This window comes from Mizuhopecten yessoensis, unplaced genomic scaffold, assembly GCF_002113885.1.
Source record: "Mizuhopecten yessoensis strain PY_sf001 unplaced genomic scaffold, ASM211388v2 scaffold1951, whole genome shotgun sequence".
NCBI lineage: Eukaryota > Metazoa > Mollusca > Bivalvia > Pectinida > Pectinidae > Mizuhopecten > Mizuhopecten yessoensis.
In genome coordinates this window covers 109,434-136,660 of record NW_018404303.1, presented here as the reverse complement: position 1 = coordinate 136,660, position 27,227 = coordinate 109,434, and the positions used below count along the sequence as shown (strand labels likewise).

At 37.2% G+C, this 27,227-nt stretch overlaps 1 protein-coding gene across 3 annotated transcripts; it reads left to right on the top strand.

Annotated features, from left to right (window-relative positions):
* The first annotated feature begins 855 nt into the window (after positions 1 to 855).
* LOC110443146 (protein bicaudal D-like) lies at positions 856 to 25,459 on the top strand. 3 transcript variants are annotated; one of them, XM_021487186.1, is made up of 4 exons: positions 856 to 1,183; positions 12,973 to 15,048; positions 16,529 to 16,583; positions 23,439 to 25,459. In XM_021487186.1, exons 1-4 carry the CDS (start codon positions 968 to 970, stop codon positions 23,456 to 23,458), a joined length of 2,367 nt encoding a protein of 788 aa, XP_021342861.1. In that variant the 5' UTR covers positions 856 to 967; the 3' UTR covers positions 23,459 to 25,459. The 3 variants fall into 3 exon arrangements, with proteins under 3 accessions (XP_021342861.1, XP_021342868.1, XP_021342854.1); XM_021487193.1 differs by lacking the exon at positions 16,529 to 16,583; XM_021487179.1 differs by lacking the exon at positions 16,529 to 16,583 and having other exon boundaries at positions 12,973 to 15,169.
* Positions 25,460 to 27,227: the final 1,768 nt, after the last annotated feature.

Here is a 27,227-nt window from a genome sequence, read left to right as displayed (position 1 = left end):
ATTTTTTATAAAAGAAGTGTCTTTTAAAAGAGTCTTATCAAATTATCAATATATACTATATAATTATGTAACTATTTTATGAATTGAATTGATTTATTTATATCTAAGGGACCCCATTGGAATTAAGCCACAATGTGGCTTTATGGGTCATCCCAGGTAAAGGCCTAAATTAATCTAATCTGATCCAGTTTTAACACCTGACTGACTTCCAATTTTATGGCATAAATAACTTATATAAGAATATTTCCTTCTGTGATAATATATATACATATATGTCCAATCTGCAAAATGTGATAGAAGTGTATTATTTGCCTTTTACCTGAATAAATATTATTATTATTATTGTGTGGACATATGACCCTGTGTGACAATTAAAAGAAATTAGATAAAAGAAAACCATTAATATTGTCACAGACTTAGATAATCCAGGGACAGTATATAGTCTAATACCGTAATATTATAAAAAAAAAATCATGAAAAAATATTGAGAATAATATCAAATTTCATTGACTTAATTAAGTTTGTATTAAAATGAATGTAATTGTACAAACTTACATGAATTGGTATCACAATATCCATACAGTATATTACAGTATGGAAATAACCAGAGACGTTCTGATATTTGGCCATTCAGGGAGGTCTTTTTATTGGAAAGATGCTTAAGCAGGCCCATGTGGTTACTGATACTTATTTAACACTGTTATATAACAGAGTTCGGAACACCTTATCTAAAATAAAGACATTTCTCCAGGCCCGATTTATTTGGCCCATTCCGCCCTTTGGCCAAATGGTGAGCTCAAACTAAACCGGCTGCTAATTCGTATGATGCGACGGTGTAGTAAGTCACGTGATCGCGGACATAGCTGCATAAATTAACATGGCGACCAGCACGAGAAGGGAACGGTTCCCTTAGACTTTCTTCCAATTTTCGTCCTAATGTAGAGTCTCGGTGAGCCTAAAAGCCAAAATGTCGGACCATAGCGGTCAGGAACCGTCCATGGAGGATCTTAAAAGAGAGATCGAACGTCTCCAATCGGAATTATCGGAAACCACGACGGAAAAACTTCAGGCCGCAGAATATGGTTTGGCCGTGTTGGAGGAAAAACAACGTCTTCAGCAGCAGGTCGAGGAAATCGAGGCTCACAGTGAGACTATCAAGCATGAACTCGATTGTGCCAAAGAGGTATAATAGCTACTGACACACCTAATTGTTACTGAGGGGCGGGGTGGGCAGGTACCCGGCTCCATTCAATTAATTATTTTAAGGGGTCGTCTCAAAAACGAAAAAAAAAATGACAGGTGCCCGTGTGTATTGCTGTGTGTATTGTACACACATGTAGGTTATTTTTGGAAACTTTTACCCATTCGGGGGTAAGTCTTTTGTTTCCATAATTTAATCATGTTGATATATGGCTATATGCCTCACAGTGTAACCTTAACCTGTCAAACATACACATATTTATCAATAATGAATTATAAACACATGTCGTATGTAAGCATATTCTAAAATGTAGGTCTCTGAAATACAAAAGTTGATATCTGACACAAAATATTGCATATATCTTACATCAGAACAGTTGTGTATATATATCTATTAAAAATGGTTTTATTTCGATAACTTTTTTTACTGACCTCATTGATACTTCAGTATCACTGCACCATGTAGTATCGTAGTCAGTTTCCTCTGGCCCTGACACCAGACCTCTGGCCCTGACACCAGACTTAGACATTTAGTCATATATAGCTATCGAAATATCTAAGTCTGGTGTCAGGGCTAGAGAAAACTGGACTAGTAGTATCGCTACATCATTTCTACCCCCTTGTCCCCCCCTCCCCCCTTACCGCTTCAGTACTCCGCACCATAAAGTATCACTACATCATTTCTACCCCCTTGTCCTTCCCCCGCTTTAGTACTCCACACCATAAAGTATCTCTACATCATTTCTACCCCCTTGTCCCTCCCCGCTTCAGTACTCCGCACCATAAAGTATCACTACATCATTTCTACCCCTTGTCCCTCCCCCGCTGCAGTACTCCGCACCATAAAGTATCACTACATCATTTCTACCCCCTTGTCCCTCCCCGCTTCATTACTCTGCACCATAAAGTATCACTACATCATTTCTACCCCCTTGTCCCTCCCCGCTTCAGTACACCGCACCATAAAGTATCACTGCATCATTTCTACCCCCTTGTCCCTCCTCGCTTCAGTACTCAGCACCATAAAGTATCATTTCTACCCCCATGCCCCTTCCTGCTCTCACTGGCAACATTTCCAGTGACATCTCTTTTGTCACATATCTGTCTCGTCCAGATCTGGCATTTCTAATCTGCTCTGTATGTTTTAAGTTTTGATGTGTATAAAGTATCAGTGCTACAGCCTGCTGTGACCCTCAGAGAGACTTGGGATTAAAGAGGCCACTTTAGTACTGTCTGGTAAATTACAGTAGGGTGTTTATGTAACATCAGCTGGGAGCAGATCAAGTTGTACTAGGCTCTGATGTAGTCCTATCTGGTTACCAGTTCATTCAGGACAGACAACACGAAGTATGGTTGCATGGAGTTCTAATGAATACTGTATAATATAATGTTACTACTGAAAATCAGGCGCAATAAGTCAATCATTCAGAGTAATGTTCTTTTTATGTATATTGTAAAACCATGTAGACCTACAAAAACGTATATAGGTTTGTTTAAAGTGTTAACCCTTTCACCCCTATGTAACTTTAGTAAACTTTACCATGCATTGATCTGGATGAGTCTATTACGGTCCAGTGTGGTGAAAGGTTAAAGGCTGTATTAATAGCTAGACTGTCTTATTTAATAAACCGTTTCCGTATTTGACATTAGGGCCCCAGCCACAGGTAAGTGACGAGTGTCGGGCGACTTTAACAACATATGTGATATTTATGGCGCTATTTATCCTACGCGGCAGAAACACTGTACGACGGCCTCTGTATCTTACTCCTAACTAAATTCCCCATCAATTAAACAGTAATCGCTCTGAAAGTTTTGCATTGGCCACTGCATCATCAGATAATATTTCAAAGCAGCATGGTTTCTTTCCTTTAATTACTCATCAGAGATGTGATAACGGTACAAACATGGTGGCATGTTGTCTTACAAAACCAACCTGATCCCTTCCAGCAAAAAATGTAGTATAAGGGAAAAATGTCTAATTTTCGAAATAGAGAATTCAGAAATTCTAGTCAGGCTGAAATGCTCCCCTCCCCATCTAGACAAAGCCTTTTCTTGTGAATCATCACTCCGTTTAATTGGTGTTATTTAAGTTCCTCAGATTTTATCGTCACGGTGACAAGTTGAATTAAGTATACCTGCTGCTTGTCTGAAAATTGCTGAGTATTTGGATGGGAAACAAATCAAGTCCATTGGATGAGAAGAATATAGGTATAATCAAACCTGTTGAATAAATCTTCTTTTTTTTCCCCAATCTTCCTGTACAATGGCAGGTGGAAAGACTCAGCTCATTTTAAAACCTTGAAAGAAAATAAGTAAACAATATGTAAATTATTTATTTGAACCCTAGAACCTGCCAATCCCTACAGATCATAGTGAACTACTCCTGATGAATGGAATACACAGGTGACTGTGTACACATAGGTGTGAAAGGTCACCACTGATGGATAAGAACTGATTCATTGGGATGGTACTTCCCAAGCTTTAGGTATACCGTATTTGACCTAGATGTGACACATCGACTAGAAAAGATGAAAGTAACATTCGTAACCACATGCTGGTTATACACAGACATTTTCGCACAGTTTAACGTTTTCGGTCTCCATAATGAGGACAAATTTATCATGACAGCGAATATTGGTACTTAACATACCCTTTATAGTCGTTACATGTGAAAGGTGAATCTTACACTGGGCTCATATGGATTTTACCGATGAAGGGCTAAAGTTGGTTATTAGGATAAAAATTGACAAGTTTGCTATAGACAATCAATGATGAATTAGTAGAAAATGGCTCATGTAGACCGATACAGCTACTGAACAATTGACAGGGTTTAGATTTGACAGGCACTATAACAGAACATATGTATAAAGAAAACTCTTATATAGTGTTGAAATGTGAGGTGTTTGTTAAGTAGATATGCTAATAAAAGGGTGGTTATTAGGAAGGATTGACATTGGTGTCAATTGGGAAACAGTAGTTTTTAGATGGGGAGAGATGAGGGTATAGGGGTGTTATTAGGATGTGTTGTGTAGTAGGTAATACAGTACAGTATGTTTAGGGGGGTGGGGTGGGGGGTGTTATTAGGAAGTGATTTGCAGTATGGGTATTGGGGAGGGGTGTTATTATTAAGTGTTGTGTAGTAATTACTACAGTACTGTATGTTTAGGGGAGGGGGAGGGGTGTTATTAGGAAGTGATATGTAATATGGGTATGGGCCATGGGGGAGGGGTGTTATTAGTAAGTGTTGTGTAGTAATTACTACAGTACTGTATGTTTAGGGGAGGGGTGTTATTAGGAAGTGTTGTGTAGTAATTACTACAGTACTGTATGTTTAGGGGAGGGGTGTTATTAGGAAGTGTTGTGTAGTAATTACTACAGTACTGTATGTTTAGGTGAGGGGGCGGGGGGTGTATTAGGAAGTGATATGTAATATGGGTATGGGCCATGGGGGAGGGGTGTTATTAGGAAGTGTTGTGTAGTAATTACTACAGTACTGTATGTTTAGGGGAGGGGTGTTATTAGGAAGTGATATGTAGTATGGGTATGGGCCATGGGGTGGGGTGTTATTAGGAAGTGTACTGTTTGTTTACTTAGGTGTAATTACATTAGCTGTATCAGACCAAAGATATGTATTATGCAGATGTGAGATAAATAGGTTGGGTATCGGGGAGTGTAGCTATATATACACAAAGTAGGGTGTAAAGATAATTAACTACCTGTTGTTCTAATGCACAAAAATTAGAACACTTTTATAAATTACTTTACAGTTTATATTTTCATAGTTGATTTATTTTTAAAGATGATAATGAAAATGCTTCCTGATAAAAAGTGAAATGTGCATTTTAAAAACTTTTTGTTCCTCTTCAGAATCTGGAACAGATTTCTGATACATAATCGTTTAACGTTTAACGGTATACCAAAAAGACGTGTTAATTCTCTTTATTGGTTCAAAACTCATATTTTGCCTGAAGGTTAGCCAATCATCTTTTTTTTCATGTCTAAAGCCAAATTTGTATATTGCAGAAACTATCATTACCGACGGAGAAAACACTTTCAGTCTGCACTGTGAAATGCTGAGGTGCCCCAAAACGATTATAAACAGTGCTGGGGAAAAAATTGGTTGAAATTCAAAAGTTAGGTTTAGTTGGGTAGCTTGAAACCCATTTCTTTGACCTAAGAATGTGTCATATGACCAAACCACAACTTCATTGAAATGTATGAGGTGATTCTGTCATGAGATTTAGAAATTGTATGACTTTAAAAGTGAGCATAGACCAGATCTGTTAAATAAGGAAACAAGGACTCAAATCTTGGTGTTACCATAGTCCAGATCTGTTAAATAAGGAAACAAGGACTCAAAGCTTGGTGTTACCATAGTCTAGATCTATTAAATAAGGAAACAAGGACTCAAAGCTTGGTGTTACCGTAGTCCAGATCTGTTAAATAAGGAAACAAGGACTCAAAGCTTGGTGCTACCATAGTCCAGATCTGTTAAATAAGGAAACAAGGACTCAAAACTTCGTGCTACCATAGTCCAGATCTGTTAAATAAGGAAACAAGGACTCCAAGCTTGGTGCTACCATAGTCCAGATCTGTTAAATAAGGAAACAAGGACTCAAAGCTTGGTGTTACCAAAACTTCACAAGTTGTCTAGTCAGATCTACGATCAGAGAAAACAGTTTCACAAAATGAAAATTCTCAAATTATTTTAACGATTGTTTGAAAATCTCAGGTATAAAGTATCAGATGGGTGGTTATAACTGAAATACTTAGAACTATGTACTATGTAGACATATAATGACAGTTATACATAGGTCTGTACAGTAGCTACACTGACCTCACATAGCCTATGGGGGTCTAGGTCATGACCTGAGGTAGGAGAAAAGGTGGCATTCCTTGGTCATTATTCAGACAGTACCTAGCTGTAGACAGTTATTATGTATACTTGTGACTTGCATAAGCCCAATGTCCACTATAATATATAGCCAGGGGACCATTACTACTCTAGTAGGTTATATAGAGAGAGCGTCTGGGCTCATGATCAGGGCCTGAACTGTCTCAACAGTTACTATATATATATATATATATACTGATGGAAATACATTCCAGACATGAACTGACTGGGACTACAATACTAGTTCTGATAGAAAATATAGCGCATGACTAGAGCCAGACGGTATGATCTGTCCAAATGTTTAGACCTCTCTCCTACTCATCCCTGTGGCCATGTGGCACAGTGTTGATAACTGTTGAACTCTTTAATATTTGTTCAATGGTTAAGGTAGTATTGGTACATAAATCCAGTTAGCTTTTAATTGTGAAAATTTTAAATTTTATCATAATCATATAAACTAATGTGACGTTTAATAGACAATGGAGCTTAGTACATATGTATCATCAATACATACAGACTGTGGGGTTGGGGATTTGTGCCAGGCCCAGTTGTGGTATTATGTATCAATACATACAGACTGTGGGGTTGGGGATTTGTGCCAGGCCCAGTTGTGGTATTATATAGTATCAATAAATATAGACTGGANTGTATCAATACATATAGACTGTGGGGTTGGGGATTTGTGCCAGGCCCAGTTGTGGTATTATGTATCAATACATACAGACTGTGGGGTTGGGGATTTGTGCCAGGCCCAGTTGTGGTATTATATAGTATCAATAAATATAGACTGGAGTGGTCGGGTGGTGCAGTAAATAGCGCACTTGCTTTTCACCAAGGCGGCTTAATTGGGTTCGATTCCCCGATTGGACGTATAAAAAGGTGGGTTTTCTCCGCGTTCTCCGGGTTCCTCCCACAATAAGAACCACCGTGCGCTAACATCTGGGCCAACAAGAGGGATTAGTATAAGTTGTAATAACTTGTTTCATAATTGTTGTAAAATAAATAATGTTTCTCTATCTACAGACTGTGGGGTGGGGATCTGTGCCACGCCCAGTTGTGGACTGACAATACAGTCTGGGGGGTGGGGATCTGTGCCACGCCCATGCAGTTGTGGTAATATCAATACAGTCTGGGGGTTTTGCCATGCCTGTGTACATTAAAGTCACTTTATAACGTACATATGTGTCGAGAAGCTTTCACTGACCGGCAGTATGCAGCATTACGATTGATGCACGTGTATAATACGACATCTGCTGCACCTAGGTACGAAACATTTACAGTCCATCATTAGACATTTGATTTATAAACTGTTCAGCTTCAGTTTTATGCTGATTCATGAATATACCAGGTTGCTATATAATGCTAATTATCTCCAGTACAACAAGTTCGGTAGTTATGGCTATTACAATGTACCATGGTAATTCATAGGGCATCATATGGCACCATCCTCAACTCACTGGCTGTGAGAAGATCATAAAGGGGGTTTTCATATATCTTATTTCAATTTCATTTCATTTTAATAAGGTACAGAGGTCTGCACATCGGAGTCACATTTTAATCAGATGATACCTTATTCTGGCTGGAATACAGTCGGTGTTATTAATAAATTGAAACAAAATTGTTCGCTGACACCTGGTGACCTTAGCTAAATCTGTGGCCATTATTTGTGGGCTCACATCTTGGTAATATAACTTTATCATAGAAGTTAGATCCACCTTTTACGAATGTAGGCCTAATTTGTGTGATGGTCAACCTGGTGATACACAGAAACCTCTCATCCTTCATGCTGAGTGTCTCTTCTTGCTAGAACGGATCCAGTCTTAGGTAGGCTGGAAGTGTGGGTGTTGGAGACGAGTATCTACCCGGGTATCTATCTATTATATACATGTAAATAAACAGGAATCTTCAGAAGTATTTTGTATGGAGACCCTATAACATGCAGCCATCTGTTAGTGTCCTTGTGATTTAGATCTGATAAATAGAGAAGGCGTTTTTTATGTGCACCAAGTTCTAAATTGACACTTGTTTGTCCATGTTAATTTAACAAACAGGTTTTACAAATATAAACCAGTTGATATGAATAAAAATGTATCGCATTTCTGAAAGCAAATCCTATCATCTTAAATCTTTGGATTTAGTTGTTAGGTAATGGTTATTTTGAGCTACAAATGCTATTTTATGGGTGATTTGTTTTGTGTACAGGGGCGTGACAAGCTGTGACAGCAATGTTTATTGTGTGGGGTGAAGTGAAATTCCTGTACTAGACCAACAGGTTGATGTGTCGTCAGTGTGTCAAAGTATGTCACACCGGGCCTTGTACAGGTAAAATAGATCAACAAATGTTTACCTGTTGTATTACCTGACAGGTACCTCAACCATGTCTTATTGAAGATCAGCTACCTGCTATGATTTATACCTGGTGTGAGACAGGGAGCACTTTAGGAGACACATTTATTGTAGATTTACTCATGATCACTGATAAATTTATTTATTAGTTTTAATTGCCTACAAGTTTTTTTCTTCACAGGAAGCTCTTTGTGTAGAACAATCCTTGGAATTTATATATACAGGTATCCGTCATCTGAATCACATGTGAATAAAATATGCATATATTACAGCAACAGCATACACGAGGGGGAGAACTTGCTTTACAGGTTAATTGAATGGGGCCGTTCCTCTGTCAGGCTTTTTGTGGGTGGATGTTTGGGGTGGGATACATACGTAGGCAGTGTTTGCTGATAGACATATATATATATATCGCCCACTGACGAGGAAGGCCGATGTCTCATCTAACATCAAATGATGTAGTGTTATGACTATACATGTGTAAGTTGGTATAAATGTAGGGATGTGACTGATGATTCATGGCAGTGTAGGATTGAGATATAAACATGTAAGATATATACCTACACAACTCCACAAGGAACTATCGCCATAAAGTCCATAATAATAAACTCTTAAGTAATTTTCTTGAGATATAAATTTCACTTATTGCCTTTATTTCACAACTCTCAAGCTCCTTAATAAATTTTCATCTTACAAAAAAAATAATACCACGGTAAATCATCACCAGCAATGGAAATAGTATTCTTTAATCTCCAATGCATATTTTAGGGAATCTAAAGCTAATGTGCCATTCTTAAGATAAAGCTGTATGTGTTTGTGATAAAGTCGTGATATCGTGAACGCCACACCATCAGATTCACGTGAACGCCACACCATCAGATTCAGGGACTTGGTGATGTAATAGAGTTCCTGTGTTCAGGACAGTATCCATTTACCAAAGTCTGAAAGGATAAATAAAGATAAAGTATATATAGTAAATATATCTTATCATGATGTACATAAATTACAAACTACATATATAGTAAATATATCTTATCATGATGTACATGTACGGGGTAACAGTAAACCTTATAATTACAAACTACATATATAGTAAACGTACCCATACAAAGCTGGCAGATCAATATCAGAATATTACCAGGCTCTGTAGGTTTATGAATATTCTTTATCGTCAGGTTTGTCCCTCAGGGAAGCATTATTGGAATCCAGGACAGTTTTGAAGAACATTTCCCTTATAGCCTCATGATCAGTATTGCTTTATTTCTAATGGAAAATCATATCTTATTTGTGGAACTTTGGTCTGATATGAATTTCACCTTCACAGCCCTTAACCACCCCAACTCAGGGGAACAAATTAAGAGCCTATGAAACATTCTCAACTCTTTAATAGTGTGGCTGATAACTGATTAATGAAGAACCAAATTGGACATTGTTGTGATGAATTGCCGTAACAATATTTTGGATTGTTGAAATCCTTAACTGAAGATCATAAACCTATATCGGCCAATATTGGATCAACATCGTATAACGTGTCAATAGTTATATGAGGAGTTCTATTGATATTCCAAAGCTGGGTTCTGATATCTCATACCTCATAACAGTCTTCAGATTAAATGGTATAATTTGTATTGACAGATACCTGTGTCCTGTTGTCGATGGGTTGGTACATGTGTGTAATTTGATCAGAAGATTTAAGCTTATTGCGGATCAATTTACACCAAGGGCAGATATTTAAAGTTAAGTATTTTTTAGGAATCCTGATCATGGGTAGATTGAAGGGGTTTTTAAATTGTATTTTTTTTTCTGGTAAGGTTATTTTAACATGTGAAAGATGTCAAATAATTATGTATCAGGTAGCAAGCTGATACAAGGAGGCAATGAAATGTTTGAATTTTGATATTCAAGGATGAGGTCTTATTAGGCAGGTGTCAGAATTCACAGGTACAGAGGTTAAGTCATACATTGTTTTACACAATTGTAAGTGTTTCCAGGTACACGGGTAGAGTCAGATTGAGCAGGAGGCACTATTCCCAGGTACAAGGTAAAGTCAGATTGTACAGGTGTCACAATTCCCAGGTATATGACTCTACATACTTGCATGCAGCATCAGCTACCAATCCGTTATGCAGTGTTTTTCATAATGAATCTGTAAGTAATAGTCCTTTTTTACTGTGAACATCAACTGTATCGAAGTTATGTTGATACAGAAACACTGCCAATAAAAGACCTGACATACTATGATGAGTGTTATGGTGGTGTCGACACCAGGTACCACCACCTAGAAATTAGCCATAAGTACTCCTAAGACACATGTAGCTTGTGCGCTGATGCATGATATGTTTTGGTACAGAGCTTGCCTTGGTACCTAGTTTTAAGTTTACTTGATACAGTGGTTGGGGAGGTGCCAGAAGGGTGGTGGTATAGGTGGTTATAACTCTTACTTTTTGCCCCAGGATGTAACTTGTATAGCTGTAGTTCTATATATAATACATAGACACCTATCATAAAAGCCTGGAACAGTTGCTGCTGCTGCATATGAGTTAGATCACAAGATTGATAGTCGTATTACCATTATAGACGCTGTTCAATGAAACATCATTTTGCTGTCAGTTCAAATAGCAATGGGATGTAGGACCATTTATAGCAAAACATACGGCCACTTCCTATGTAATATTATTCTGGGCGAAACATTTCATTTATAAAAACCGATGTGTTTGTTTCTACAGTTCAATGTTTTCCAGCACATACAACAAAATTAGTAAAAACTGTAATGGTTTACACCAGATGGAACAGACTCGTGGTAGTGTGACAGTTTCACCTCGAGCTGAAGGCCATGTTATTAAATTTCCTGTTCAGCTTGTCAGAACATATCTTTACAGCGATACATGTAGACTATGAAATATAAATTTATGCATAGGTATAGCATAATTTCAACACACCAACTTATAGGAGATTTTTTAAAGGAATTCTTCACATTAAGAATCTGCAAACTATATGTTATTATATTGGAAACCAGACAGTTACATCTGGTATTTGATAAATGTCTGGCTATAGTAACTGACTCAGTGTATATTAAAGATTTGCAACCATGCAATAATGTTGAGACAGACATATGGCTAAACATTAAATTATTGTTTGTTGTGATATTATTTGCTGTCATATATGTTTCTCTTTCTGCCGATCTCCAAAGACTATTCCTCAATTACAATTTGTATAGTTTCATTTATAGATTCTATTTGTTGATCATATTCTGTTTCTGAGTAGGTAACATATCTCCAGTTGCAGTCTGAGGCCCTTATTATACCATACATTACCCGGTAAACCAGCCCTTATTATACCATCCATTACCCGGTAAACCAGCCCTTATTTTACCATACATTACCCGGTAAACCAGCCCTTATTATACCATACATTACCTGAAAAACCAGCCCTTATTTTACAATACATTACCCGGTAAACCAGCCCTTATTATACAATGCATTACCCAGTAAACCAGCCCTTATTATACCATACATTACCTGGTAAACCAGCCCTTATTTTACCATACATTACCTGGTAAACCAGCCCTTATTATACCATACATTACCTGGTAAACCAGCCCTTATTATACCATACATTACCTGGTAAATCAGTCCTTATTAAACCATACATTAGCCGGTAAACCAGCCCTTATTATACCATACATTACCCAGTAAATCAGCCCTTATTTTACCATACATTACCCAGTAAATCAGCCCTTATTATACCATACATTACCCAGTAAATCAGCCCTTATTTTACCATACATTACCCAGTAAATCAGTCCTTATTAAACCATACATTACCCAGTACATCAGCCCTTATTATACCATACATTACCCAGTAAATCAGCCCTTATTATACCATACATTACCCGGTAAACCAGCCCTTATTATACCATACATTACCCAGTAAACCAGCCCTTATTATACCATGCATTACCCGGTAAACCAGCCCTCTTGTACTGCTGTTGACATCCTTGACAAGTCCCCACACACTTCACCCATAATGGTGTTAGTACAGAAACATGACATGAAAGACATTTCTAACTAGTTTTTGGTTTGAGACCGAGCTGAATCTTGAGATCTGAAATTGTTTGAAGCTAACTTGGTTAATTACTAAGTGTCAACTTCCTCATCTTTTTATGTACTCCCAGTAAAACCATATCAGCTTCGTGGTCTTCTATTAAGGGTTTTTACACCGTTGTATAAATATAAGAGGACAGTCATAAATCCTAGTGTCTGCATGTACCGTATTTTATACAATATGGGGTTGTCTTATTAGAATATGTCCTGTTATCAAGTCAGATACAGGATACAGTACATGTCACAGAATTAAAACAATATTGCATAATTTGTATTAATAATAAAGCTTGTGTATTTGTTACACATGAGTAACAACATTTTTGGGGGGGGATTCAAATATTTCATCTTTATAATCTAATAACTTAATGGTTTGTTGGTGTTTGTTTATATCTTTTTGTTTACTTATGGCTTGTTTGTATTTACTTGTAGGCCTTGAACAAACACCAGGACACCTTTCGCAAGCAGCAGAAAAGTGGAATACACCAGGAGGACAGTTTTCTGCTGGAGACTGCCACACGGGAAGAAAGTTACAAATCTGTGATTTTAGACCTAGAAACAGAACTAAAGACATGTAAACAAGCATTGGAAAGATTTGGGGGCGAAAACGAACGATTAAACTCGGCAGTACAAGAGCTCCAACAAGGTTCCGATTCTCTCGAAGAGCAAAGACGCCAATACAAAAATGAACTGCGGGAATATAAGATTCGAGAGAATCGGAACCTGGTTGATTATGCTGAGTTGGAGGATGAAAATATCTCGTTACAAAAACAAGTATCGCAGTTAAAGCAGGGACAAGTTGAATATGAAGGGATGAAACATGAAATCAAACGCCTCCAGGAGGAGGCCGATGACCTCCATATTCAATTAGAAGATGCAATGGGCCTCAAACGAATAGTTGAAAAAAATCTTGACGAGGCACTGAACTCACTTAAGCATGAGCGAGAACAAAAGCATGCTTATAAGAAGGAACTTGATCAGCGGTTGAGCCAGGAGTCCATGTTTAATCTCAGCAACCTGGCTCATTTTGGAGGACTTAGTGAGGGCCTCCGAGATCTTGTTCCAAACCATCATGAGTTTGAGGATGATACTGAGGAGGGAGAACAAAACAATCCCGCCCTGAAACGGATTGAGGCGGACTTCAAACAGGACGAGACAAAATCACCAGTAAAACCAGGCCCAGGCAAAGTGAACGATATTCTCAGTGAAATTCAGGAAAATGAAGTGAAAAAGTTGGAACAGATGTTGAATCAGAGTGAAAATGAAAAGTTAGAACTTCAGTCGGCTCTTGATGAGGCCCAGAAGTTGATACAGGACACACAGACAGATTTAGTAGAACAGAAACATAGGGCTGATCAGCTCAAATCACAGATAAGTACTTTAATACAAGGAGAATCTCAGGGGACATTTGCCAAAAACGGGAGTCCCGGGGAAAACAAATACTCAAACGCCCTACAGGAGATTAACAGCTTACATGAGGAACTGAGCCGTCTACAGGAACGGAGTCAGCTAGGAGGGGTGAAAGCTGACAAGAGCATAGAAGAGGCCATTGAGGCTATGAAGAACAAGTGTAACGGTTACCATGACACCATCATTGACCTTGGTAAGGATCTCAAGGCCATGTCTCTGGCCGCTGGTGAGGCACAGGGCAGCCTCACCACTACACAGGATGAACTGGTCAGGGTTACAGAGGAGCTTGCACAATTGTATCACTTGGTTTGTGAGGTCAGCGGAGAAACTCCGAGCCGTGTTATGCTCGATCACGTGAAATCAGCAGCCATGATGTCACGACAGGATCGAGAGAGCAGTGAAGAAAAAGAGGACAAAGAAGGCACGGAGAAATCAGCAAAACTGAAATCCAAATCCAAAAAGGACGTTGTAAATGGTGACATTAAGGGCGACCCGATTTCTTGTTACAAACTGACTGAAACCATCATTGACCAGGTGAAATACCTAAAACGTGGCGTGGAACACCTGATGGAGGTGTCGCAGCAACGATCAGTCGACACGGAGAACCAAGATGTCCAGGAGCTCCAGGAACAGGTGGTCAAACTGAAGGCCATGCTGTCCACCAAACGGGAACAGATCGCCACGCTCCGTAGCGTGTTGAAAGCCAACAAATCTGCTGCAGAAGTTGCGCTGGCTAATCTTAAACAGAAATACCTCACCGAAAAGGTCATTGTCACGGAAACCATGGTGAAATTGAGAAATGAACTCAAAGCACTCAAGGAAGATGCTGCTACTTTTGCGTCACTGCGGGCCATGTTTGCTCAGAGGTGTGACGAATATGTTACTCAGCTGGATGAAATGCAACGTCAACTGGCAAGCGCAGAGGAGGAAAAGAAAACACTGAACTCCCTGTTGAGGATGGCAATACAGCAGAAATTGACCTTGACACAGAGGATGGAGGACCTAGAGTTCGACAGAGAACGTCGCAACATGCGCCGCCAAGGTGGGGGCGGCGGTGGTGGTGGCGGTGGTGGCCGAAGTAAAATGGGGGCTTCCAAAGTAAGTCGCAACTACAATCCATATCATGAAGAGTCGTATGACCGTTACAGTGGGTCAGGTCGCTCACACCATCATAACAAGAGAGACTATTAGACACTTTTCCACCAGGCTCACACACACGGTAAGTTGATCTGTCTATGTAGTAGTCATGAGGTTAGCTACGTAACCATAGCTACATGTGAGTGGGTAACCATAGCTACATGTGAGTGGGTAACCATAGCTACATGTGAGTGGGTGGTGGCTACTGCCGGACCAGGGTCCGCTGGTGCTTGTCTCTCTTACCAGGTTAGACTTTGTACTAAGTTTCTAACCTTTGACGTCTTGTAGCCACGTTGAACTGGTCCAAAGCCATGGAGAGCTAGTCTAGTGTTGTCAGCAGTTTGAACAAAGGTTGGATTCTTTACCAGTTCTGTGTTCTAAACATTTCTTATGAGATAAGCAATATTCACCTTTTCACATTTTTTCAAAAAGAGGTTTTCTAGATATTTTTAAGATATAGTTAGAGACCTCCATTTTTCAAGACATCTTTTGATCATCAGCTAATTCAGGTATATGAACATTTATAAGACTTTGTTTGAAGCATGTACCAGAGAAGCATATGTTGAAAATTGATAAAAGGAGACATGAAAAGGTTTGATATTGTTTCTCTATAGGATCAAAGATTTCAAAACATTGTGCCATCTTTTCTCTTTACCTCTGACCTTCTCTCCATTCCTTTCCTGGGGTCGGTAAGTGTGTGCATGTTTACTCGAGCAGTAGAGCTAGATATTACGTGAGAAAGTGACATCATACCGCCGCCACGGATATACCATCCAGTACATATACCGTTTTATTTATTGCTTTTTTTCTCCATCCATGATCACAACATTGCTGTATATAAGTTATTCCATGAGTGTAAGCCTCGTCACCACATTGCTCATATATGTACACTAATCATATGGCGCCCTCCCCTTCATGTAAATTAATATTCACTAGAACATACCCTCACTAAGGTGTGGCCAGGTGTGGACCCAAATAACCCAAACCAGAACTGCTACAGAGTACAATGGAACATTGTTAAACAAAATTGGGAAAGTTGTGGTACCGGAGAAAATGACAAGAAAAAAATCAGGAAAAAAATGTTCTTTTGGTAATTTCTATGCATGCAAAAAGTCAATCATTATAATCTATAAAGTTATAGTCGTAATTTAATTTTCTTCCATTGTACTTGTACTGTAACGCAGACTGTGGATCTTCTTACTAATTTATATAATACAGGTATAGAAATAGTACTAGGTAAAAACAATGTCAGTTCTTTGAAAAAATCCCTGATTACAAATGAGATATACAAATGGTATATCTCTTTTGTAAACCTACTTTTATATCTTCCAATACAATGATATATTTTAGGGTGTTACAGTTCAGATCCTTGAACCATTTCAGGGTAGGTTAGGGTTTTGAGAGGGGTTACCATGGTGACATTGTCTGGTCTACATTGTAGGTGTGTCTGTCTATCCCGGGCCGGGATTGTATCAGGGGAGAGGATAATAATAATAGTATGTACTTACAATACCTATATAGTCCTCATTTCACCTCCTATTCTGTGTTCTGGCCTTTCATTTGCTGTCTTGTATCACTGGTGATTTCAAAGTGACGTAACTGTTTTACCGTATGGTGCAAATGTGATTTTATTTATACTGTACAGTTTTTACATTGCAGCTTTAATTATGATTTCCAAACTGATTTTTTGTTCTTTCATATAAAAATGTTATTTCAATGTACACATGCATTTTGATAAATGTTGTAACTCTGTTTTCAATGTTCACTTATGTCTGGTTCACTGACCTTGATCTTTTCAAAATGGAACAGAAATTTGTGTGGTTTGGGGTTTCATGGACAACAGGAGGTGATTAAAAAATGTTTGAAACAAATGCAATTTCTAACATATTAACTCATTCACCCCTGAGATTTCATAATGAACTATTCCAACCCATCAGTGGGTCCATTGATCATGAGCTATCGACCCCACATACAATATCTAACCATGAAAGTGTCAAGGTCAATTATGTGAACATGTGTGTCACTAAAGTATGTTATTATTGCATGTTAAATTGATTGGATGTTTAGTTTATAATGATTTATTGTTGAAAGATTACAAGAACATTTTCAGGCAAAAAAACCTCTGTTGCCATGGTGATTACTACAGTTTGTCAAACAAAAACCTCTGTTGCCATGGTGATTACTACAGTATGTCAAACAAAAAGCTTCAAGCACTGTTAAAACGGGGTATCTGTTAGTTACAAACCACTTTTTGTATTGTAAATTTTTTTTAGGGTTTGTCTGAAGAAATTTAGAATGCTGATGATAAGATTGCAAACTAGCATTGATCTTCTGGCTGCAGTAGAAACATAATTTGTTATAATGAGGGACCATTTCAAAACCATTCATTGAAAAGATTCATTCAAAATTGAAAGAATTAGGCCTGATCATATGGTCTGTATCCCTTACTTGGCAAACTTAAACTGTTAATAAAGTCTACGGATACAATTTTATAGAAAATGTACAGCTTACAAGGTATGTTACTAGAAAGCTTTCAGAGCAACTTGTACAGGGTTAAAATGGCTCTAAAACTATTTCAGTGAGAAAGGAAACATGAAAGGTTGTGTAATTTGACATCTTTAGAGGGAAAGTTCAATTAGGCATGAGCGTCTGTGGTCTTCAAACTGGTAATGCTTACTTACATGGGGGTCATCTCGGAATGTCCTATCCTGTGATGTACAGTATTCACTCTAAATAGTGCCCAAAGTGTCGGAAGAATTTGTAGGAAGATGGGGCACTTATAATTATTAGGAATAGAAAAAACAAATAAATACTGTATTGCAGGAAAGTTGCATAAAAGAGTACTAATAATTTCATGTAGACTTTTGAGACCTATTCCAAGAAATTGCTGACATATTTAAATTATCTTCTGAAACTTGACCAAAAACATGGGATAGAATTAAAGATTCACTTGAGGTAGGGGGCATTTACATAATGAAAACGAGTGCTGATAAAGGGAGGGGTGCTAATAGGGGGAATGGCACTGGTGAAAATATAATATATTTAATAACTATAATAAAAGATTGATCACAATATTTCAATCAGAGTAAAAATATACTAAATCATATATGTAAGTGCAGAGAAATATATAGTGTGTTATCCTAATGGGTCTATGTTGCCTTCTGAGATGACCCCCCGAGTTTGAGACCAGCCTCCACAGCCAGTTGATCAATCCAACACTGGGCTGCTTGGCTAGCTGCTTATCACAGCTATTGACCAAGGCAATTAATGGCAGGCAGCTCCTGTTTGGTAACTTTATGGCCAGGACGGAAAAAAACACCCAAAACACTTGATATTCCAAGCATTTCTGTATTTTTAAAAATTAACTATAGGTTATTCTACAATATTTTGACTCTGGACAGAGTTGTTACATGGTTAATTGCCATAGTGAAACAGTAAGGTCACCAGGAAGCACCATGGGAATATCAGTTACTGGTGGTATAGAGTTGGGGATACAATTTGGTCTGACAGATGGTTTATGGTCACATATAGGAGCGGAAAATGGACTTGTATTTCACTGGTGTTGGTATCATCCCATCTTCAGAAATAAACTGGACTGTTTGATGGGTGGTGGTCACCATGGTATCAACGGAACATATGGCCATCATCTACCTTCAACTTCAAAGTGTTGTGTACTCTTGTGATTGTAAAAAACACACTGTATATGTTGTGTACGTAACACATTCTATGAGATACGATCATTAAACCAACACAAAAGTAGAAGTATGTGAGAACTGAGCCCCAGGTGACATGATTAATTTAAGTGGTTACCTGACCTGCCATTCACCCCCTGTCATATATACTGTAGCAATGATGTGCAGGAGAACTCTGCTATTGTTTGAAGTCGCCCCTGTACCTTATAATTTGTGTATGACCCTGTTAATGTATGATCCAGTATGTTAAAATTATAGTCACCCCTGTACCTTATAATTTGTGTATGACCCTGTTAATGTATGATCCAGTATGTTATAATTGGTATAACCTATTTTAACCTGTCCGAAATAAAAAAAATATGTCATGATTTTAAGGTCATGCATCACAGATGTTTTGCACTTACACAGCAAATCTCCACTTCATACAAGTATATACCCTTTGTGGTAGAACATGAAGGCGCAGCTACCGTTGTGGTTTTGTTCATGTTTCATTCTGTAATTAAATAAAAGGAGATGTTTTAAACATTACTTAAATCACATTGACCTGCGATTTTAGGTGTGTGACTATCAACATTCAACATGAATTTGTTCTACACAAATACATTAATATTTGAAGGGGGGGGGTTCAAAATTGACGGATAAGCTAAATAATTTCTGGTGCTGTGTGTAATCATGCAGACATCAGCATGTCATAAAATATGTAGGAATTCTAACTAGATGAGAAAGTGTTGTATCACTGACACTGCGAATGCTGAATCATGATGTGGCCCAGTATCTCTGTGACTCACTGCAGTCACACATCAGCTCTCCGCTGATTAAGGTACATTAAAAGCTAAATACGAGTTTTCACTGTCAATGGTTCCAACCGAACAAATTTGACCCCAAGTATCTTAAAACTTGAGAAAAAACCCATATCCACCACTGCTTCAGATATTGTAGTTTAAGTCATTGTCTGGCAGAGTCTGGTGTTCTTGAGTTATTCTAAATCTTAAATAGGTCGTCAGAAATATTGTCAATCTCTTATTCTCTTAATTCTGAGCTAGCGTCAAGCATTGTTCCTCCAAGGTATTTTCAAACATTAATTGGTCCTCTGAGTTGTTGTCAAGTATTAATTCTCCTGAGTTACTGTTAAGCATTGAGCTAATGTAAGTTAAATTAGTTATTGTTAAGCTCTGAGTTATTAACAAACTCTTAGTTATCAGCAAGCTCTGAGTTGTCCTGCACTGTGTTATTGTCAAACTCTGAGTTAATGTTGAGCTCTGACTTAATGTCAAGATCTAAGATACTGTGGAGCTCTGAATTAATATTAAGCTCTCCCCTAGCTCTGAGTAATTGTCTTGCTCTGAGTTATTGTGAAGTTTTGAGTCATCGTCAAGCTCTGAGTCATCATTAAGCTCTGAGTCATCGTCAAGCTCTGAGTCATTGTCGTGCTCTGAGTTATTATTGAGCTCTAAATTTGTCATTGTCCAGCTTTAATCATGTTAGGTAAACTTCGACCCTATGTAAGTATACTGAGGGCTACTGTACATGTACATTTTGTGTATACAGGACAGACACTGCCTGAGGTATTGTTGTGCCTACCTAAGATCTGGCAGACAGCTCTGATATTATTCTAGGAAATGTTAAGTCTGTGAATAAAATACAGACCAATGATAAGTGCTACCTGTGGCAGCATGTGTCAGGCTTGCTGTGTTGAATATAGAATTCTGACTTTGAATTCTAGAAGCTTGCTGATTTCACTGAGTTATTATTAGCTTTCTGAATCATGGAGAGAAATCGATGCTTTTGGTTTAACAGCTACTGTTAACGTTCAGATTGGAAATCAATATGGTGCATAAATTTATGAATGAGCAGCTGTACATACTGGTATATGTGATACAGACCCAGGTCTGATGGGAGCTGTAAGGTCAGAGGGATCTTATTGCAGGGAGCTGAGACAGGGCAAACAGGGCAGGGGGAGAGGGCTGTCTGACAGCCCAGCTGGACAGTTCAGACATGGCAGTGATATCATACTGAGGGGTAGGTGGGGTAGAGTCGGGGTGGGGGTGTTTGGGATTCTTCATCATAACCATGACATACATTGACCATGTCGGTGCCTATTTAGTGTTAAGGATGCAGGCTTAGAATAACATAATAATGTATAATGCCAAATTTGATTTGGGTCAAAGTGACATAAATATGATGTTAGTGATGTCAATATCAGGTACTGACCAGTGTCACAATTGTTAACTGAATTTATTTGAGCTCGAGTTTTCTACAGTATTGGCTATGCACTGTCTATGTAAGGTAATGGAAGAACCCAGCAGTGGGTCAGATTTTGGGGTTTATATTGTAGATTTTCAAGAGTCTCTACCCCTTGGTACTTAGTTATATACATGCATAGAACAGTTAGGGAACAACCAGCTGTTTTTGGCTTAAAAAAAACATTTGGAGAAAACCGACTTGGATGTTCTTAATTTATATTTAACTCATTCGCCCCTGAAATTTCATAATGAACAAATCCAACCTTTGAATTGGAAGAGTTCAAATGTGTCTTCAGGGGTGAATGAGTTAAAGATATACACTCACAAAAATAAACTTAGAATATTCAGATTATACAGTTTGCTTGTTACCATATTTTGCCAAGGCATGCCTGAATGATTGTATGGTTGATGTATACAGTTTTATTTTTAGTTGATTTGTGTGAACTATGTATACTGTCATCTAATTAGCATCTTTTTTTTTAAGAATGATTTACCATAAATAATATTGAAAGTTGATTTGATGATAAATGTTAAAATTAACTGCTTTGTTACTTCATTAACAGTTATCTCCCCTGTCTTGTGTTGTAACACAGCAACCCTGATGAGTATATATAATGATATGTAAAATTTACCAAAACATGCTTCTCGCCAGTGTCATAATGAATTAGCGTTGCAGTTAAAATGGTTTGATTCAACATACATGTTATACCAAATTTGATCTTATACTAACTGACTCAGCATTCTTTTGAAAAATTCTAACACAGTATACCAGGAAATTTTAGTTTTTGCCTTTTTCGCCCCCTATAATGAAGGCAAATTTATCATTACAGCGAACATTTGTAAACAACATAATATACATACTGTAGAATCATTTATTTTTGTGGGGTTAAAATTTCGTGGTTTTCATATACTAGCCTGTTTCAAGGACATTATAATTCGCTGATTTCTGATTTTCCTGTATCTATATCATACCAAATTTATGTTTTCGTGGGGATTTAATTTCGTGGAATTTTGTTATCCACGAAATCAACGAAATTTAATGTCCCACGAAAATTTATGATTTTACAGTAGTAATGTGAATAGCAAATATTGGGAGAAAATGAATTTTACCATCACAGGACAAAAAATTCCTGGTATAAAGTATTTAAATGAATGATCAAAGCCCCTACCACATCTGTTTTGTTATAGTTCAGTTGAAAATGTAGTCTATCAATATTAATTAATGATTGTTCAAATAACCACTCTAAATAGACACTGACTTGTAGACTTTGGAGAATGGGGGGTTATTTGGGTTAAATATGGTATTGTATATGTATTAGTGTTGTAAGTGCATCACAAAAAATATATTTCTACAGATAAATCATTGGTAAAATAAACAGGGGATAACAAAATATTTGTCCGTCTCTTTGAAAGAGATGACAATATTTGTTTGTTTGTAGATTAGGACATTTTCTTCATTTCTCACAAGGGATTTTGTTCAGAAGGCAGTGTACACGTAACTTGTACGATTGTTGTAAATAACATGACACTTCTAATATTTCATGTTTATATTACACAAACATTTTTGTTGATGATAATTCTCTGAAAGTGTTTATTCCATAAGTATCTGTTGGCATTTTCACGCTTTAATATCAATATAAGCAGATGCATTAACATCACAGCTGGATGGTGAATTAATTACAACACTGTTGTATCCATAAAAATATGAATTCTCAAGACAGTTGAATTTGTGAAAACAACATACCTCTCAACTGATTTTTTTAAAGCAATTAACACACACATATTTCAAAAGCAGTAATATTTTGCTTTTTTTCATTGACTTATTATTTAAGCATGAGTTAATAAAAATGTTTGTGAAATATAAGCTGTTTGTAGTAGACTCAATGAAGTTAATGTATATGTTATGGTGTAATTAACATGTGGATCTGTGTATGGTGGATAGGTCCACCATGGTCCAATCCGTTGTATTGTAAGATGCATGGTTCAGCGTTGTTCTTGTGTTGATTAGGACCGGCGTTTAACGGCACGCACGTGCACTCGTAACATGATGCTTTGTTCTGGCATCCATGACAATGACTGCTGGGCTGTGTAAAAACAGCTGCTCCCACTGAGAGCGAGGCGTAAAACATGGAATGTTCACTTAACAATTTAAGCTGGTACCTCATCACTCATAACAAAAGATGTGTTGTTCTACTCTTTTTGAAAAATTGACACCTTATTTCAGACTAAACTAAATTAAGAAAACAAATCAATCATTTAATATTTTGATGAGGTAATTAATAAATACGAGGTGACAGGAAACTTGTTTAGGAGTACGTTCCATGTTTTACACAGTGCTTGGGAGATAGAAACCAGTGCTATTATAAGACTTAAATATCCTCTCTCCTTCTGACCCAGTCCTCTCTTGCTTTTCCAGTGCTGACAGGAACGCCATAGCAACAGCCTCGTGTATCTACCATACCAAAGATCTTCCTTCCTTCCTCGTTTACAAGGTCAAGGTCAACAAAGACGGACCCAGTGGCGGAGGCACTCAGAGAATGATCTCCGTGACGAGGATCGCCAAGGAAGTACCTGCAACATCTATATGTTGGAATTTTTGACAGACAATTTACTCACGCTGTGACAGGGGGATTGGTGTAGGAACCAAATACCCCAAAGTCACTGAATATGTCCTCCAGACAGAACCTAAAACAGTTCTGATGGCTGGTCACAAAGACCATTGTAATTTATACCAATCTTGTTGTCTCAAACTATTAATCATGTTTTGAAAAATAAACAACATTTGTATAAGTCATAAAAGAAGTAATGTCATTAAGTAAAAATAATTAGTTGTGTAAATTAAAATTCTAGTATAAGAATTGAGTGAAACTTCATTCCAAATTGTAAAGGAATATTATCATTGTACACATATTGCTGATGATATTATCGATAAATAATTAATTATACATATATATTTGTATATCTGTAAATGTATCCTAACAAGATTGGAATGTTTACAAGGGCTTGGATTAGTGTATGAAGGTTGTATAAAGACAAGAATTAGTATTAACTCATCCACTCCTGAAGACACATTTGAACCCTTCCAAGTCAAAGGTTGGAATAGTTCATTATGAAATTTCAGGGGTGAATGAGTTTAAGTTTGTATAAAGACAATGGTATATGGATGTGAATGACTAGTTTGTGACATGTCAGTACCGGTTTATGTATCCAGCCATCCTATTTGTGCTGAGGAATTATCATAATTTACTTAAGTGGTGACCTTTCACTGGTTGGTGACCTTTCAATGGTTGGTGACCTTTCAATGGTTGGTGACCTTTCAATGGTTGGTGACCTTTCAATGGTTGGTGACCTTTCACTGGTTGGTGACCTTTTAATGAAGGAGATTTCCTCAACATTCTCTCGCTTTAATACTTTGTAAATTATTTATTTTCTTTCACTATTATAGTACCAAACGGTATTTGAAAATTGATTCCACTTTCTACAAATGAACATTAGACAGATTTCCAAAACTTTCATTTGTACTTTCAACTGTGGTTTTAACTTAAATTTCAGATGTGTTACGATAAATTGACAAAAATTTAAATCATTATTAAATTTTAATGAAACTTTTGAAAAATACAAAAAATGAAATACTAAATGATATTTAAATGAATTTGATTTTTATCTCAACTGTTCAGAGTTTGAGCATCATTTTTCATATTTTTTTCTTACTGGATTTTTTTTTGTTAGAAGATGTTATAAGTGCTGTGATATCTCACTCAAGTTCATATCTAATGTCCGAGACAAACTATTTCAGTATTTGTCAAAACAGATGGGATCTGCAATTTTTACCGCTTTTATTTTGTAATTTAATCATTTGTGCCAGTGAGGAACATTGACTTCTCAATATAATTGTGTTCAAAGAATCTGTTCACATCAAAATATTTCCTAGCTATACCTCACACTGTGTATATAGATTTATTATAATGTAGTCAAAATATAACATTAGACAGTATACTATGCTAGTCCTTTTATTTATTATTTTTATGGAAGAACATTTTTGTTTTCCTTGTGGATAATTTAATTGTTCAGACATCAAAGTTTTAAGTTTTTATAACCGCTGTATCCCATTTTAAAAGACAACATAGATATACTAATAATTTTGCATCATAGCATCTCAGTGTTATAAGGGAGGCCACTCTAAAAGGGGAGCTAACCCTTGCCTTTGGTGCTAGGCCATTGTCACTCATCCCAGATTGAGTTTTGTGCCAGAGTTGTCTGGACACGCTGTCGGGCATAGCTTTGATATTATTGATTAGTGAGAGCATTACTACCAATCATTCTGTCCAGCTGGATAATGTAATTATCATTGATGAATGTTGTATTCATCTGTCTATCACCTTTTACATGTGCTGGAGCATTTTGTTTAAAATCTGCAATAAAAAATATATAACACTACATGGTAAGTTGTTGCTTGTTATGCTTTTCTTTAAAACTTGTGTTATATTCCTGGACTGTGCTTTGTGTGTAAAATAAATTTGGTGACAATCGTCATTATAAACCTAATGTCACTCTTAGAGCAAAGAATGCAAACTATTTTGGATATGGTCAAACTCGATAAAAATAACAGGAAAAGTAAAACATACAAATGTTGGCTGACATATATGCATTAACTTAGAACTTGTGTTTCACTGTATGTAATTTTGTGTGATTTAAAGTGAAATTGAAGATTGGGGAATTTATTTTTGAACTAGAGGCCCATGGGCCTTAACGGTCACCTGATATATTTATACAGAGAGTTGATTTTGTTTTTAACACTAACAGAAATATTATCCAAAGTGACAAAAAACAATAAAACCACCTTATTAAATATCTAGCATACAGATTTAAGACTAAAAAAGATTTGAAACTAGCACCTCTGATATTCTAAACAAGGAAAATGAAGAAATTTTAGCACACTGACTCCTTTGGCCCTACCCTACAGCCCTTGGGGGTAGGGCTGGCTCAAAATGTTCATAGTATCAAACTGTCAACTCAGTTTTATAATTTCAATCAAGTTATTAACAAGTTATATTCAAAGTATCTTTTCATTATAAACCATAATAAATTTTGCCCCCTTCCTTCCCCAGGGGGTAAACGTGAGACCCTAGTCTAACATATCTGGGTCTTTGAGAAGAAGATTTTAGAAATTTCAGTCAATTCAACCCTTTTTGGCCCCACCCATCAGCTCTGGGGGTCAGTCAGGGCTGATATGTGCATACCATCAAACTGCTATCCAATACTGATAATGCTAACTTAAAATTAAATTACTTCCAATGGAAATTAAACAAATGTTGGTCCAAAATGTGATTTCCCTATATAAACTATAGTAGAGTTTACCCCCTCCCCAGGGGAAAACGTGAGACCCCAGGATCATGAAATTCACAATTTTGGTAAAGCACCTTAAGACCATTCCATCTATGAAGAGTATTTGATTCTATCATATCTTGGTCTTGAGAAGAAGATTTTTGAAATTTCAGTCAATTCGACCCTTTTTGGCCACACCCATCAGCCCTGGGGGTTCAGTCAGGGCTCATATGTGCATACTATCAAACTGCTACCTAATACTGATAATGCTAACCTAAATTGAATTACTTCCAATGGAAATTAAACAAATGTTGGTCAAAAATGTGATTTCCCTATATAAACTATAGTAAAGTTTACCCCCTCCCCAGGGGAAAACGTGAGACCACAAAGTCAAGAAATTCACAATTTTGGTAAAGCACCTTAAGACACTTTGCATCTATGAAGAGTATTTGATTCTACCATATCCGGGTCTTGAGAAGATGATTTTTGAAATTTTAGTCAATTTGACCCTTTATTGCAGGCCCCTGGGGGCTGGGAACCAAACCGGCCACAATTTTGGTTGACCTTTGGCCATGGAAGGTTTCTGCAAAATTTCATTGAAATTGGTTCAGGGGTTTTGGAGAAGTCGAAAATGTAAATTGATTACGGACGCACGACCGACGCCGGACAAAAGGCGATCGCAATAGGTCACTTGAGACTTTGTCTCAGGTGACCTAAAAAATCTACAGCGATCAGTATCAGGACCTTTATACAGCCAATCCTACACTGTAATCAGTGTTACTATCCAGGAATGATCTATTCACAGCATTAAAATGAGAGATAAATATCTAGACAAGGGAAGTAACTTTATGCCAGAAAACATATTTTTGCTGTTTTATCT